At 37.5% G+C, this 17,197-nt stretch overlaps 1 protein-coding gene across 9 annotated transcripts in view; it reads left to right on the forward strand.

The window, feature by feature from the left end:
* Positions 1–17,197, forward strand: part of SLC9A9 (solute carrier family 9 member A9) — a 694,304-nt gene that overhangs the window by 112,122 nt on the left and 564,985 nt on the right. The window contains exon 1 of one of the 9 annotated variants that reach the window (XM_045503381.1): positions 10,583–10,953. The exons of the other annotated variants lie outside the window; for them this stretch is intronic. Within the exon in view, the coding sequence (XP_045359337.1) occupies positions 10,779–10,953 (175 nt within the window). The 5' untranslated portion in view covers positions 10,583–10,778. Of the gene's footprint in view, positions 1–10,582; positions 10,954–17,197 lie in introns of those variants that run through there. 9 annotated transcript variants of the gene reach the window in all.

Here is a 17,197-nt window from a genome sequence, read left to right on the forward strand (position 1 = left end):
GACAGTGGGGAGATGAATTGGCAGAGCACGGAAGTTTTTTTAGAGCAGTGAAAATATTCTGTATGCTATTATAATGATGGGCATATGTCATTATACATTTTTCCAAACCCATAGAATGTACAACACCACAAGAGAACTTTATGAACTTTGGGCAATTATGATATATCAATGTAAGTTTGTTCTCGGTAAAAAAACTGTGCCATTCTTATGAATGATTCTGGTAATGAGGAGGCTATATATGTGTGGGCAAAGGATATGAGGGAAATCTCTGTATCTGTCTCTTAATTTTTTGTAAACCTGAAAATACTCCCCTTATGTATCTGCATATACATATAAATTTTGTGGAGATGTTGCATGGTGTTTTCAGAAAAGAATGGAAAATATTTGATAAAAGGACTGGAAGATTAGCAGAGAATACATTACACATTGTTTGATAAGTTTTAAGGTGACACCATCGCTTTAGTTTGCAAAACTCATATGGCCATGGTTTGGGGGAAGATGTCCAGGAAATTCATAGAGTGAGGACTCTGAACAAGGGTTTAGGGACGATAAGTCACTGTAAAAGTAGCCCAATAATTCAAAAGAGATAATTTACAAGCCAGGGTTAGCTGCTGGGCAGATGGAAGATAATTTATGGGTAGAATTATACAATTTAGGATGAAGAAGGTGACTGGATATTTTTAAACAGTGAACACATTTGATTGCTCTGGAACTCATTAATTTTGTATGGGGGACCCTAGAATAACTGTCTTGTTTTAAAGAAAGAAGACGTCAGGCATTCTAATCCAGCTATCAATGCTACCCAGGAGGACAAAACATTCAAGGCCCTGCTGATCTTGTAGGATTCATGGAAGAACAGAAGGGAATGGAATATTAGGGGATTATCAAACTGCTGTAAGAAAAGATGTATCTGAAGGAATAGTTGCATCACTGATTATGCGGGAAAAATGTATTCAAGGATTGGTAAGTCCAAAAGCCAAGGAACGTCAAGGTTTTAGGGAAAATCACATGAAAAAAAAGCATAATGCAGCAATCAAGAGAGACATAAAAATTCATTTGAAAAAAAAGGTTATTATGGAGATTTTCAGCTCACATGAAAGTAGAGGAAATAAAACAGTATTCATCATGCAGCCCCAACAAACCATAAAACTGTTGCCATTCATATCGTAACAATTCCCTCACATGATTTTATAGTGGAGTATGTTAAAGGTCTAGACATTTGTCATTTCATTAATAATTAAGAGGTTTTCAACATGCAGGACAAACACAGGGCGGCCAATAAATTTAAATTTATTGGAGAACTGGACTAGAGGTGTCATCACTGCACATTTTATGGTTTTAAAAGAAGATAGTATTGAGGCACCTGGGTGGCTCGGTGGGTTAAGCATCCAACTCTTGATTTCAGCTCAGGTCATGATCTCATGGTTTGTCATTTGGAGCCCTGCATTGGCTCTGCACTGTCAGTGCAGATTCTGACACTTGGGAATTCTCTTTCTCCCTCTCTCTCTGCGCCTCCCCCACTCTCACCCTCTCACTCTCTCAAAATAAACTTTTTTTAAAAAAAGAAGATAGTATTTTGAATGTTTCTCTCTAATGGCGAGACAGTGCAGTATATATCCAAGTGAATTTCCCCATTAGTGTAGGAAACACAATGTGCCAGTGAATGGGTACTTCCTCCCTTGTGGGTTTAAATTCCTCTGGCCCACATGCCCATATGGACGTTTGTGTTGGTCATCCTGATACCAAAATATTTTACCTGTAACTTTGTGTTTTCTTCACATGCCTGCATTTCCCAGTGGTAAAAACTCTCAGCAATGTTCCATGAATGATGACAAAAATATAGACCTGGGTTGTACTAATTACAAAAATGGGGACAGATAATTTTGATTGGGATGATGCTCTAAGTGGCATGGGAATTGCTTGTGTTTTCTTAACTTATTAGAGTAAGTCTGGTGCTGTGATTCTCAGGTCCTTTTCTTTAGCACACCAGAATGAATATTTGTGGCTGGATTAATTCAACTTTGTAGTTGCTGAAGAAGCTATAGTCATCTCAGTGCTTCAGAGATGGTCTAAAGTACTACAGCTGCTGAAGGAAATCTGGCCCCATCAGAATGAGACCAATCCAACAAAATCAGAAAGTATACAGAAAAAAATGAATTTAGTTTACAAGGGGAAAGGGAATTTGATTTAGAATTTTAGCGCTTACTCTTTCAACTTAATAATCAAATAATCAGTGTTCAAATTTGGGATGTTTGTTGTTTTATTTTTTGAGCATTTTTTGAGTATTTTTATGCTAGCACATGGAGCTTGTTTACTTTTTTAAAAAACTGGTTGCACAATATGGATCAACACAATTTACACGCAAAAAAGTTGAATAGGAATAATTCTTCGTCCTTTGGTGTGAGGTGGAGTTAAGGCAAATTTATAAATGTTTATCCTTTCTCGCAGGGAGCAACAGTTAGATCACTCAACACACTGGTCTCAGGAGGATTCAAAAGAAGCATCCTCTTGAATACAGGAGAATTGCTTAGACACATTGCTGGTTTCCTCTCTGGAGTGGGTCAGCCTGACAGCCTAACAGGCTTGACAGTTAAATGCAACAGGTTTAAAGCACAAATACCTGAGGAGACTTAATGGGCAATCCTTCTGCTACTATCCCCACATTTTGCAGTGGTCCATGCAGGAGGAAACTTCTACCTATACATCTAACCTTTTGGAGGTGCCACGAGGGAGCTTCTGCCTCTCTCTTGATCCCTTGGAACAGGAATGTTCAGTGGGTGATCCCACTCTCATATCAGTTGGGCTACACCTTACTGGAGGTGAGTTTCCAGTGCTTAGGAGCAGAGAAGGTTGAACATTTTATCTCCTTCTTTGATCATTGCAGTTGAAGTGAGCCCTGAAGGTTGAGGGGCGGGTAGAGCACTAACATTCTTTTTTTTTTTCTTTCTCTTTCCTGCTGTCTCTGCAGGAGACCTCCCTTCTTAAAACAGGCTAAGTGCATGGATGTGGAGTCTGCCCTGCAGATCTGGTCTTACCTCAGGAGGTGTGTCTCTGAATGTGTTCTCCTTACTTTCCCATGTAGATTTTGGGTGAGATGGGAGGCCTCTGGTATAAGCCAGATTCTCAAACATAGTTCACCAAAAGCCTTATACTTCAGGTATAACTGTGTTCTTGCTCAGTTTTTATTTTGTGTATATTCTTTTGTTAAGATAGTGAAAGGGAGGAACTGAGGTTAAAGTGCAGAATCCTAATAGAACAATTCCATTTTTCACATGGATATAAATTAGTTGTAAGAGTAAGTTTTGGTAGAATTCAGCACTGTTTCAATCTTAAATTTCTGACAATCAATTGATTCTGCTTTTTCTAAATTTAACATTTCTCAAGATTATAGTGCATTAACAGACAAAGTTCAAAGTATGTTCAAAGTAGAGACAGGAAGACATTTTTGTTTTTTTAAAAAATTCTTCACTTAACATTTACAAACTGTATATTGTTTATAGTCCCTCAGTTGTGGAGCCCAAATGTGCTGTAGAAAAACTATTTTTGTAGAGAGAATATGAAGAGTGAGTAAATGTTCATAATTGTCTTATCTTTTCAAGAATTTTGTTAAGGAATCTGAGAAACTTGAAGAGCCTTTCTGACAGCTGCTATAATACAATGTTCTCTGTTACAGCTTTAATTGAGATTTATATGTCCTGATAGTATTTTGAGGAATATTCTTTCCCCTACCTAGTGTCTTAGTCTGTCTGGGCTGTTATATCAAAATTACCATAATCTGAGTGGCTTATACAACATCTATTTCTCGCAGTTCTGGAGGCTGGGGAGCCCAAAATCAAGATGCTAGCAGATTTGGAGTCTGTTGAGAATCCATTTCCTGGTTCATACATAGACAGTTATATTCTAGCTGTGTCCTCACATGATAGAAAGGCCAAGGGGATTCTCTGGGGTCCTTTTTATAAGGGCACTAGTCCCTAATTATATCCCAAAAGACCAACCTCCAAATATTATCATAGTAAGGATTAAGTTTCAACATATGAATGGGAGGGAGCATATACATTCAACTAGAGCTTAGAAATGAGAATGGATTACTTACTTATATCTTCTAACTGAATAATATAATTGTTATTTGCATATCCATACTTAGTCTAGGTAATGAAGAAACATTCTTGGATCTAATATCTAATGTAATAAGAACACACAAAAGAAATGCCATTGAAAAGCTTTGTGAATTTGTCGTTTTCTTCCACAGTAATGTAGGACATTTTTATAGAACTAAAATCACACTTTCCTATGAAATCCCTTAAAACTTTCAATGCTGGATTAAAATGAATATTTAACCACCTACTGTTAATTTAAACTTTATTTGGAGTACAATCCTGGGGTTGTATATAATGTATGTTTATATGTGCATACACCAAGTTACATAGTCTTCAAAGAGTCCCAGGGTAGTTTTAAACTTTTAATTTAAAGCATAAACTTTAGATATGACATAACCATCATAAAATAACATTTCAAACCATATAGAATTTCGTCTCCACAGGTGATATGGGACTTTAACTCCGCTGGCCATAGGGCATGATTTCCCTTCTTATCCAAGAGACCCATGTTGTTTGTCATGGAATTTATTATGTAATTTAGTTGCCTCAAGCATAAATAAAATTAATCTTAGGTGCTGCTTAAGGAATGTTTTCAGCATACCTATAAATTAAAGTTTCAAAGTACACAGACCCTGTAAAGATATGGATGAAATGGGGAATGGCTCCAATGAGGCTTATAATTTTATTTCTGAATAATGGTATTTCCTGGTCTTTATGCACACTTCCTCGCTTGTGATTCCTGGGGTTATCTAAATAAACTAGCTGCACCTAAGTCCTTGTCTTAGGCTCTGCTTTTGAGGGAACCCACATTGAGACATCATCCAACAAAGCCTGCCTCAAAGGCTGGATTTTTAATAGATTTAAGAGACACTAGAGGTATTTCTGTCAAAACCTGCTTGCCATTTACATACTTCATTTCAGAAAAAAATATTTTTAAGATTATTCAGTGTCACCTTTTTGAAAATTCTGCTTTCCCTTCTCTTTTGTCCCTTTCACTGGAAAAAAGTGTAGAAATTAGGGAGAGATGAAGGGAATGGGGCCTTTCTTCCTAGTTCATATAAACATTTTATAACTTAACAGAAGTGATAGGGCAAAATGTCTTTTAGCTAATGAGGTCAGACTTACTAGTTTTTAAGACATAGAATAGAAGTTATATCCTAAGAAGAATGTTAATTTATCATGTGGACAGTTAATAGGAAATCAAAGAAATGCATTTTCTCAGGTCTTTGATTGCAGGAAATTTTCATTAAAATAAGCTGTAGCTTCCAGTGGCAGTTTTCCATTTTGTCCTCCCTGTCCTTGGCTCCGGAGCTCAGACTTCCCTTCATCTCTGAAACTTCCTTCCTAGGTTGGGGGAAGCCACTGTGGCCAGCTTGCATTTACCTTACCTTGTGAAAAGCTGACAGAGATTAAATACAATAAAAAGCCAATGAGTTTCTCATGCCTGACTCTTCAATATGTGCAAGACAGAAGAGGGGATCAATGGACCAAAGCTTTTATTTCTTTTTTCTTAACCTTTTCAAATTGAGATATAATTGGTATGTAACATTTATTGTTTCTCTCTACAAAAGAAAAGTGGTGATGTGTTGCCAGGACAAAGCTGGAGACAAAAGGAGAGAAGAGGCTGAATTAAGAATCCAGGGCTATCCATCTGGGACCCTCCTCGCTCTTGAGGCTTTAGCTGTGAAGCCACTGCCCTTTAATGGCATAGGGCCGATGTGGCTAGATTACAAGCACAATGCCAAATTTGCTTTTCTTCCACTCTGTACAGCTTTGGGAATTCTTCAATGAATAAATGCCTAAATAAAAAGTGGAATCTCGTATATGTTTTCTGGGGCAAGGCCAGTAAGTGGCATCCAGTGCAAGTGGAAGGGGATTCACTTTCTGGTTATCCCTGAATAGGGAAACTTCTTATGTACTCCTGGCCATCAAAGATCAACAATCCAGAGATAAATTGTCACCTGGGAAAAAACAGTGAGGTCTATATCCCGGTTTTCCCACTTCAGAGCACTGAAGGAACACACCTTGTAGGGTAGAAGAAAGAAGAGATCCTCATTTATGCCAAACATGTTTCTGTACCTGAGTTGTTGAATAGAAATGTTGCAGGATTTTTTACCTCCGTACTGGGGATTTGTTGTCTTGCTGCTTCGAAGAATGAAGAACTGGACACAAAATGAGCAGCAGGCAAAAGTTTATTAGAGTATAAGATTAGAAAATAAGAGTAGTATGAAAGCTTTCTTTACAGAGAGGGGGCATTTGAGGGTGAATACCCATGACTATAGGCAAGAGTCTTTGTTTCATAAGGTTCTGTTCAGTACCCTCTTCCCTTCCCCCTCATTCCTTCTCAGGTTCTACCCTTGCTGGCTGGATAACTCTAGATGCTGGGTTGTCCATTTCTGATTGGCTCCATTCCATTGTGTGAGGAGTCAGACATGGCCTTACTGTCCCTCAGATAACATAAGTTTTATGGTTTACTTAGTTTCCCTAGGTATTTTGATTGTCCAATTCCTGAGGGGAACCTGAGGGGGAGTAGGTGGTATCCGTTACGTTCTTAAGAGAGGGACATTATGCCCGAGGGGGTGTGCTATGGTCAGAGGCTCCAGCATTGTTCCAAAATGTGTTTTTCCCCCACTGAGGGTTTTTGGCCCTGGGTTCCAGAGACCTAAGACTCTACAGAGGCAGACAAAGAAAAACCAGGTATTGGGTAGTAAGTTTTGAGGAAGTTAATATTGTTTAAGTGTTTATTGCAATTTAACTTCCTTGTGAAATTTTTGAACTCTTATTTTTCTGTAGAGTCTATTAATGGGAAGGGTACATATTCTTCAAATTCGGGACATTTTTGTGCTAATGTGACTCTTTTGGAGGGTAGGGAAGCTGGGATGTGTTAAAAGGTAAACTAAGGCACATTAAAATTTGTAAAAGTTTATTTGGGAGTATATATCCATTTAAACTGGGGCAGCATTAAACTGAAAGTGTTTAGGAGTACTCTACCAACAGGAGCTAAGAGAGAAATATTTATAGAAAAGATGTGGAAGTGAGTCTCAGAAATTATTTGATTGGGTATCACTTAAGTGATTGCCTTATTTGGGAGAGTCTAGGTGGCTGTTTGTAATTGATTGTTCTTAAGTTTCACTCTTAGGTTTGAGTGCATTGACTGTGGCTTAGATTTGGTTTGTTTGCATAGGCTACCAAGGCATTAGAGCCACCCCAGCCTAATAGTCTCCTTATTTCATTACTTTAATGGATGGATTTATGATGAATTTGACAATAGAATGGGGGATGGGGCATGAATTTTTGGTTCAGGACATGGTATGCTCCTTAAGTAAACTTAATTACAGTCCTGTCCTGGCCGATTTCAGAAATTTTGGGGGCAAAATATATAGCCCCACTTCACCGGTCTCAGAGAGGGATGAATATTGGAAGATAGGCCAAGTGAATGAAGCACTGGGTTGGCTTAAGTATTTTCTGTTAAACAGAGTGGTTGAGGGAGAAGTTGGCAGGGTGGGACTCTAGTGATTGAGGAAAGGGAACTCTCAGCATCTCTCCTCAACCCTAGGAAAATTTCCCTTCTTGATCCTCTGAGCCCACAATCTCCACTGTCCTCTCCAAGAATAAGGAACTCTCAGATGATTGGTTAGATTCTGAAACTCAGTCTATACATTCTAATTGGTCATGTTCACTAGTGGTGGTATTACCATGCAATACAAGGTTACCGGGCCTGGGAGGCTCCTCTCTTCAAGTCTTTCCTTCCATGGTGCTGGATAGGCAAGCTAAGGCAGGGCATACTCACTGAAATGGGCTGTGCCATCTTGTTTTTCTCTTTACTTCCTCTCACCTGCATGTTGCATCTTGCAGCAAGAACTTTTGACTCACTGCCCAGCAGGTTCTAAGAGTAGGATTAAGGAACAATCAAGAATGTTTCTTTGAGCCTTGTGCCTAAATTTTGGGTTCCATTCCAACTTCATCAGAGAACCTGGCATTAAGGATTATTGTCACCGGCTAATAAAACAGTGCCTTAATTTTTAATTGATATTCTTCTTTGTGTGAATTACCCCTCAGGAATGTCAGAAAGAATAGTTATTATTGACAGAAAAGGATTTTCACATTTTGGAAACCTTGGCTGTTAGGATGATTGGTTTGCCTGTGACTAAGGAGTTTCCTGGGATACAGGACTTTCAGTACTAAAACCAGGAAAGTCCCTGACAAACCAAGATGATTTAATCACTGTAGAAATGTCATCTTAAGGCCATTAAACCCCAGACAGAAATTTAACTTCCACTAGTTATGCACCCTCGCATATGTTGTCAACTCTGAGCCTTAAATCCCTCAGCTGTAGAAAGAAGAGTTTTTATGAACATTAATTTAGACTAAATTAAATTTCCTAAAATATTTCCTGTCCATGGTAGGTGCCATATTAATATGTTTTTCTATTTCATTTTTTTGTACTTTTATTGGTGCAACAGAAAATAAAATGATACTGAACAGCAGAACAGTGAATATATTCCATTCCTAGAGTGAACCAGGGGCCACACTTCCAAATGACTGCAGGGGCCACACAGGGAACATGAATGAGTGAAATGGGATGAATGGGATTTGTGGCAAACAGGCACTAACAGATTGTGGCCACATGGGAAGGAGAGCCCAGTGGGCCAGATCTTACCAGTTTTGTTTGTTTTTTTTCCTAGAGAAGCCATATATATAGTTTTCAATGTGAAATATACTTATTTGAGTATGTTGACATCAAATTTAGGACTTTTAAAAACAATGTATTAGCCAATCAAAACATTTCAGGGACTTTAATCCTCTCATTGAGCTGTGTTATTGGGTAAGAGAATGCAATTGGATGTCATAATAAGACAACCAAAGAAAGTTTATTCTACCCAGATGGAGTAATTACCATTATTAAAAGGAAACCAAAGTAATTAAATGATGATCAAAACAGAAAAAAAGAAAAGGGAATTGCTAGACTTTGAATTCGGGTTATCTTGTAAATCTAACAACTCAAGACTAAACCTGTGGGATTGCAAAATTGTAAAGGTAGAACCTGCTAACTAAGGCTTCATGAAATTCTCACAAGCATTAGCTGACAGATTTCAAAACAGTGCGAATATTAGTCATCACATATATGCCTGCCAAAAAGGGTAGTGTGTTAAAAGAACATCTGCAGCCCACATAAATACCCCCCACTGAGTTAAACTCAGAGAGGAAATCAGCTTCAAAAGTTGCAGAAGGCAAAGAAGCTGAAACAGCAGTTTTACAGTAAGTGGTTGAGAGACTTTCCTGTGGGTGAAACTGTTATTGGGGAGCTAGTTAGTTTCCAATATATGTTTGACCTCTAGCTTTTGGTGACAAGAGCTTTGAAGGATATATTTGGACTTTCTCTACTCAAGAAATCATTTACACTCTACACACTGAACGCCAATTCTGTTGAATGTGGGCATACTAAATGATTTATACTCCTGAGTTACAATAGTACCATGAAATGAGAAAAAACTCACTGAACCCTTGGATGTATCTAATTGCACTGAACCCTTGGATGTATCTAATCTATAGAACCAATAAGGCCAACAAATCATAGCAGTTGCTGAAAAATCAGCAGAGCCCCTGGTAGTAATATTGTCTTGAACTTTTTCAAAAAGCGTAAAAATATGAATTCAAACAGAAACGGCCTGCCAAATGGAAGGTGAGCTGAAGAATCATCACTGTTATGGTCTAAGTCTTGTGATTTTTGGAGCCTTTGTTGCTGGTGGCAGACTATTCCTCAGTGACCTCACCACATTGTTTTGCCACAGGACAGAGGAAGTTTGTGATCTATGGCAGATTTCTGTGGGTCCTGGATGTCTGGACCAGAAGCTCTATAAAGAGAAATCCATGTACGTAGTATTGCTGAGGATGGCTATATGGTTTCTTCCTTCAAAGATATGTGTTTAGTGTCTTTTCTTTTTTGACTTAACATATCCAAACAGCACAGCTGTAGAGATGGGGACAGGATTTTCTTTGTGTCTTTTGCTTTCATTTATTCTTGGTAAAAGGGAGCAGTTTAAATGCTGCACTTGTGACTACCAGTTATATAAAGCCATAGAGAGGGAGGAGGAGTCATATACTAAATTCTTTTTTCATTCTCACCTTAAAACAAAATTCCTGTGAAATCATCTTAGGTCAAATCAGAGCCATCAATTAAACCCTGTCACATTGGTAGACTTTGGTTGGAGAGGTGAAATCTGGCGTGTGAGTGAGGTTATGATTCGGAATTAGCTTTTTGAACTTAGAAAATGTTGCTGATGAAAGGTGATCTGTTTTATTCTTAATCTACAGTTCACCAGTTATGCAATTTAAGGAGCTTGTTTAAAACAGTAAGAATCATGAGTCAAGATCTCAGAATGATTGCTTGCAGGTTTGTCCAACATGAGAGATAATTTCGTGGAATGGATTGTTTCAAGACCGTAAGAGTCCATGATGAAACTACACTCTGGAGTTTGAAAAGAGACAGGGCTGCTTTAAGAGAAACAGGAAGTTGTAACGAGAAGCCATCTGAATACTAAGGCAGAACGCTCATGAAGTAGCAACTTAAGTGGCAGTGTTTATTCTGAAATCTTCAGGCAGCTAGACTGTTTCAGGCAAATCTGGATAAAATAGTCCTTATCCAGGTTTTTGTCTAAGGAATTACGAGAAGACCAGAGAATGGAGAGACAGCAAAGGATTATGTCAGAGAAGGATGAGTATCAGTTTCAACATCAGGGAGCAGTGGAGCTGCTTGTCTTTAATTTTTTGCTCATCCTTACCATTTTGACAATCTGGTTATTTAAAAATCATCGATTTCGCTTCTTGCATGAAACCGGAGGAGCAATGGTGTATGGTGAGTGCAGAAATTGTAGGATTGATGTGAAACTTGTTGCTTGGGCGTAATTAGAGACTTGTGCTCAGATGGCAAAGTATTGAAACTGGAGAAAATGTGCTGATTGAAATGTCATTAGCTTGATGAAAGGTGCTGCAGCATAATGAATGCTCATCTCTTTCCAGATGAGCTGCTGAAATTTGCCCTGTCACAAGAGTAAATGTCATAGTCGTGTTCTCAGGCGGCACATAATGCGAGTCTGTTGACAGATGCGGGTCCATTGTCATGTGGGGAGTCCAACCGAGCAAACTGTTTGTTTTTGTAATGATAGATATTGGGAAGTCAGGACTCTGCAGTCACAAAGAGCAGCAATCTTTCACAGGAGGGACTGATGAGTTTTATAACGTTCTGGAAATAGCATTATTTAAAACTGTATGGAATGAATCGTCTTATGTCAACTAGTTTCAAGAAGGAAACTGGCAGAAACATACCCCACCCCTGCTATTGGAAAAACTGTATCCAAACCCATTTTAATTATATGGGCAATGTTTTATTTTCTTATACAAAAGTTTCCTTACGCAATACTTTTCATTTCTTAGCCTGATTTTACACTTTCTAATTTATAATTACTGTCATTTTTAATATTATATGCTATGTGCCTTTGGCAGGGAGTAGGGGGAAAGATCTGAAAAAGCATTTAATATTTTAAACTCCTGAAGTATTGCTCTTTCTGTACAATTTACCGTGTCATTCCTTTCAGAAAGTTTAGTAAAATGTGCAGAGATTATCCATGCTGTACTCTCGTCTTTGAAAGTACAATGCAAGACACCAGTAGTTCTAAAACTTGCTATACTATTCTTAGCTTGGTAATGGATAGGAACTTTGAACACAATGAAAACAAGTGAAGCATTGCTATAATTCATAGCAAAAAATGTACTTTTATATTTTTCTTCCCTCATTTTGGAAGTCTTAAAGCCTTTTATATCCCTGAGGTTCAGGGCACAGGATCAATTATATATGCTAACCATGTGATGTTGTGATGATAATAATGTACAGTCATGATTTGAGACTGTAAGAAATTCTATGCCTAAACTAGATTCCATGGTGAGATACTTGAGCTAGGAACTAAAAGTTATAGGCTAAGCAGTATATTTTCTTTCAGGAGACTGATGTGCTGATCCCTTCCGAGCACAGAGTTAAATTCTTTTGTGCTGAGGGTCTTAAAGCAAAAAACAAAACTTTCATTTGAGGGGAAAACACAATCAGGTTGAAGAAAATGTCAAACAGAAAGGAAGTGGTTCTGTCAGGTGTAAAGCCCGAAGTACCAGTCATTTGCTTTTCTCCATCAACAGTGAACCATGATCTTTCTCTTGACTTGGCTAATAAATAATCAAAGAGGATATGGGATGTAATCTGAGAAGCCAGAAACAATGTAATTCTTGGCATTAAATTAAAGGGCTATATATGGTTTTGTATAACAACACAGATTTTTAAATTATAAATCTTTATTAGAAGATTTCTTCACGGCACTGAATACGGTTAAACTATGACTCATTTTACCAATTTCAGCTAATCCATGATGGATACATTCTTTTGTAAACACTTGATTAAATTTTGATGATTTATTAAAATTCAACCATAGTTTGTACTCATAATATATAAGTGCAACTTTTACTTTTGAGCCTGAAAAAAGTCCCAGATTACCTTTACTTCTTAAAAACTTCATGAAATACTTTCAAGTTGAGGTTGAAATCATAAAATATTAGTGTATTGCAGAATGGTTCAGATAGCATTTCTTTAAACTGCTATTCTTAAGGCTTGTGGTTTATAAGAGTGGGATTAAGTTGTCTGATTTCCATTCCTCTGAATTTTTTATATGTAAGTTATTGAAAGCTAATTCTGAAACAATGCAAAGTAAAATGATTATAAAAATTATGAAAACATGCATATGTATGCATAACTATTCCTTTACTAAAATTTTGAGTATCCTTGAGTTATCTTAAACTATATAAATGAATGAAAATACTTTTATTTTAGTGTTATTTTTTTGTTGTTGGTAAAGAATTATAATTGTTGAAATTTAAGTGGATCATAGAGGTTATCTTCTCCAGCCCCCTCATTATACAGAGGAAGAAACTAAATCTCAGAGCAGTGAACTAACTTCCCCAAAACTGAACAGTCATTCATAGCAAGGTCCATTTGCTTTTATACATACACATGTCTATAAAGTTGGCTCCTGTTCATCATTGTATCTAAACTGTTTATTGGCGACTTTCTATCAGTGATAAAATAGTCTGAAACTACAACAGAGGAACAAGATTGGACATTCTAATAAACACGTTTAAATGAGAAGGGGAAAGGAAATGCCAAGTGAATGAAGTGCCCAATGCCTATAAATGAATTTGAAATTCACAAATTGGGAAGGAGTCTTAGAGATCATAATTCCAATATCTTAATTTCACAGGCAAGGAAAGGAAAACTTAGCTAGGTGAAGGTCATGTAATTAGCTGCTGAGTTGGGATTCAACCTCCATCTCTACTAAGACATTCTGCCTTTCTGCTGGTTATTCTGCTGAAATGTGTCAAATATCCTTTAGAAGAAAGATTAGATGTTAATGCATTTTATCAGTAGATCAGGAATCCAACTTAAAAATTCTAAGGAGCAGGGACTTAGGAAATGAGCAGTTCAAGAAAAATGAGGGGAAAAGTTATCAAATAGAACATTTAGTTGCTCTCTTATAGTTATTGATAGAAACAATTTCCAAGTTGTTAACCTTAAAATATCCTATGAGGGGTTGTGGAGGCCAAGAAAAATCATGTGTAGTGTTCAGTTTGATTCTGTGTTCATTGGAGATCAGTCTGATACTCCCAACTACAAATAATCTATTATATGAAAAATATCTTGTTTTTTGACATTAAGGGTCCTAGGATGCTTTTAAAAATCAGTAACAGCATTATAACCATATTTTTGCTTCATGAGGAACAGTAATGGGTAATTGTGTTTCATGACATTCTGCGGCTCTCATTATTTCAAAATTTAAGTATTGAAGTCTATAACTGGTTTATATCTTAAGCCATGATGATAGTCATTTAAATTGGACTAATAGCTTAAATGACTATTAATGGCCAAAATATTGACTGACAGCAGCTGGTGCACTTAGTGCTGCTCACTTAGGGCCCTGTATCCCATGCTCATAGTTCGTAAAAGAAAAATCTCTCCTTATTCCCTGATAGCATTAAGAATTTCATTACACATCACTGGAGGCTCTCATACTTTATAGGACATTCATAATGCCATACCTTTGAGGGTTGGGATCTAAGCTTAGGGACAGAACAATTCAAACCTCTTAGAAGTCTATCTTTGATTTATGGCCTTCCAATATAAGGGACAGTCTCTGAACTCGTGTGGAAATTAGCTCACTATTTAGCGGACAGAAAAGAAATTCCAAGAAATTCCAAGCCACAAAGTTTAGATTTTGATTTCATCAAACTATGCCATATTAAACTATGTAAACTATGTCTTGTCATCTAACAGTATACTTAGCAATACAATAAGGTTAAATAATTCACTCAATAGCTTTTTTGTTTGTTTGAAATTTAAAGATAATGCAGTTACATGTGAATCACTAAGGTTTTAAAAGCTATCTTTCTTAAAAAATCATAGGGCACTGGTTGGAAGTTCCTCAGGATAAAATTGTGCTGCTGAACATGATGGGGCTCCACCCTACTGATCCATTTTGCTCTGCTCCTGTCCAGCACTGACTCCTTGACTGCCAGGCCCATAGGAGTTGTTTACTGCCATTTTGCCCACTTTGCCCTCCTCCCCCTGCCTGGAAGGCTCTTCTGAGGCTTTGTACTTATTCAAATGTGGTATGCTTTAATGGAGAAAGCATTTGATTCTCTCTTGGGGATTTGGGTTTTTCAATCTTGATGACTTTTTTTTTTTTTCCCCAGTAGCTAGATGCATTACTTTGGCCAAGTGACTTAATCTCTGGCCTTGTTTTTCTTATCTGCAAAAAGAGGAAAAAATGAAAGCTCCCTTCCAGCTTCAAAAGTCCTTCAAAATTTAGGCAAAGACTAACTTCAGCTGTCAGGCATCTCTCAGTCACTCCGACCAAACCAGTAGCTTTCTTTCCAGAACACTACCAGCCTATAATGATATTCAGGCCTTTCTTCCAGACAGCATTTTAGTTAGTGTTATTTTACCACTCTTAGTTCTTTTAGTCCTGCTCTGATTTTGTAAGGAGTGCTCAGTAAATGCTATTGAATTCCCGTCAGAAAGGTAAGGAGAGCAAGTTATACCATCAGAACAGGGAGAGCAGGTTGAGATTCAGGGGCTTATGGATGCATGTTATGTGAAAATCAGAGTGGTTCTGGTTTAATTTGAAGGGATCTGTAGGAAAGGTAATTAGGGTCAAGAGCCCAGTGAACCAAACTTGTTTTCCCTTTAGTGTAAAAAGGTTGACTTTAAGAAGCTTCAGAGATCAGGGCAAGATTTTCTGTGCGGTAAAGTGTTAGCCAAATAAATGTTGAAAAAATGAAAAAATTCAAGGCATATTGTTCTCTGTAGGTTTTCAAAAGTTGATTTTAAGAAAATAACCTCCTCGGGGCGCCTGGGTGGCGCAGTCGGTTAAGCGTCCGACTTCAGCCAGGTCACGATCTCGCGGTCCGTGAGTTCGAGCCCCGCGTCAGGCTCTGGGCTGATGGCTCAGAGCCTGGAGCCTGTTTCCGATTCTGTGTCTCCCTCTCTCTCTGCCCCTCCCCCGTTCATGCTCTGTCTCTCTCTGTCCCAAAAATAAATAAACGTTGAAAAAAAAAATTAAAAAAAAAAAAAAAGAAAGAAAATAACCTCCTATACATTCTGTTGTGCTTCTGGATCTTTAAGGAGCTACAGAGGAAGCCCTGAGTGCAAACTATTATGATTCCTCAAAAGATTCCCCTCTCAGTGTATTAAAAGGTAATGAGTGTACACATCAAGAAAATGAATCTATGATTCAAACTGTTTACAGAGATATTATTATAGTCTAAATTGAATTAAAATTATATGGTTAAAGAAGTAGAAATATCAAGAACCAACATTTGTTAAACATCTATTACATCAAAATATAATAGTGAAAATAGCTAACACAAATAGCATTTACTATGTGAACTATTTTGTCATAAGGGCTTTACATGTGTTTACTCATTTAATCCTCACAACAGCCTTTTTTTAGATGCAGAAACTGAGACAACAAAAATCAAATAACTTGTCAAAGATCACATACCTATGATATGCCATAGCCAGGACTCAAACCTTGGTAGTTTGGCTCCATGTGACCACTGGGTATCACAAACCTGGGTGTGTTTGTATGTGCATGTGTGTGTGTTGGGGAGGAGGTATAACATTTTCATGTTACAAATGAGGAAACTGAGGTTCCTGGATGGCTCAGGCAATTAAGCCCTGACTGTTGATTTTGTCTCAGGTCATGATCTCAGGGTCATGGGATTGAGCCCCATGTCGGGTCCCATGCTCAGCTTGAGATTCTCTCTCTCTCACACTGTTCCTTTCCCTGCTCATGCTCTCTCTTGAAAAGGAAAGAAAGAAAGAAAGAAAGAAAGAAAGAAAGAAAGAAAGAAAGAAAGAAAGAAAGAAAGAAAGAAAGAAAGAAAGAAAGAAAGAAAGAAAGAAAAGGAAAGGAGAGACGAGAAGAGAAAAGGAAAGAAAAGAAAAGCAAAGAAAAAAGAAAAGAACATATAAGGCAACTGGCACATAGAGACATGAAGTGACTTGGTGGGAACCAACAGCAAGCTGAGCTTCTTGAAGCCCAGGACCATAAAACCCATACTCTTTCACACATTTAGCTCTAGAAGGCTTCCTTCCTTTCTTTCTTTCTTTCTTTCTTTCTTTCTTTCTTTCTTTTATTTTATTTTATTTTTTATTTGAATTTCATTTTATTTTTTTTAATTTACATACAAATTAGTTAGTATATAGTGCAACAATGATTTCAGGAGTAGATTCTTTAGTGCCTCTTATCCATTGAGCCCATCCCCCCTTCCACAATCCCTCCAGTAACCCTCAGTTTGTCTCCATATTTATGAGTCTTTTATGTTTTGTCCCCCTCCGTTTTTATATTATTTTTGTTTCCCTTCCCTTATGTTCATCTGTTTTGTCTCTCTTTTTTTTTTTTTTTTAATTTTTTTTTTTTTTTTCAACGTTTATTTATTTTTGGGACAGAGAGAGACAGAGCATGAACGGGGGAGGGGCAGAGAGAGAGGGAGACACAGAA

Source organism: Leopardus geoffroyi, chromosome C2, assembly GCF_018350155.1.
Source record: "Leopardus geoffroyi isolate Oge1 chromosome C2, O.geoffroyi_Oge1_pat1.0, whole genome shotgun sequence".
NCBI classification, from domain to species: Eukaryota; Metazoa; Chordata; class Mammalia; order Carnivora; family Felidae; genus Leopardus; species Leopardus geoffroyi.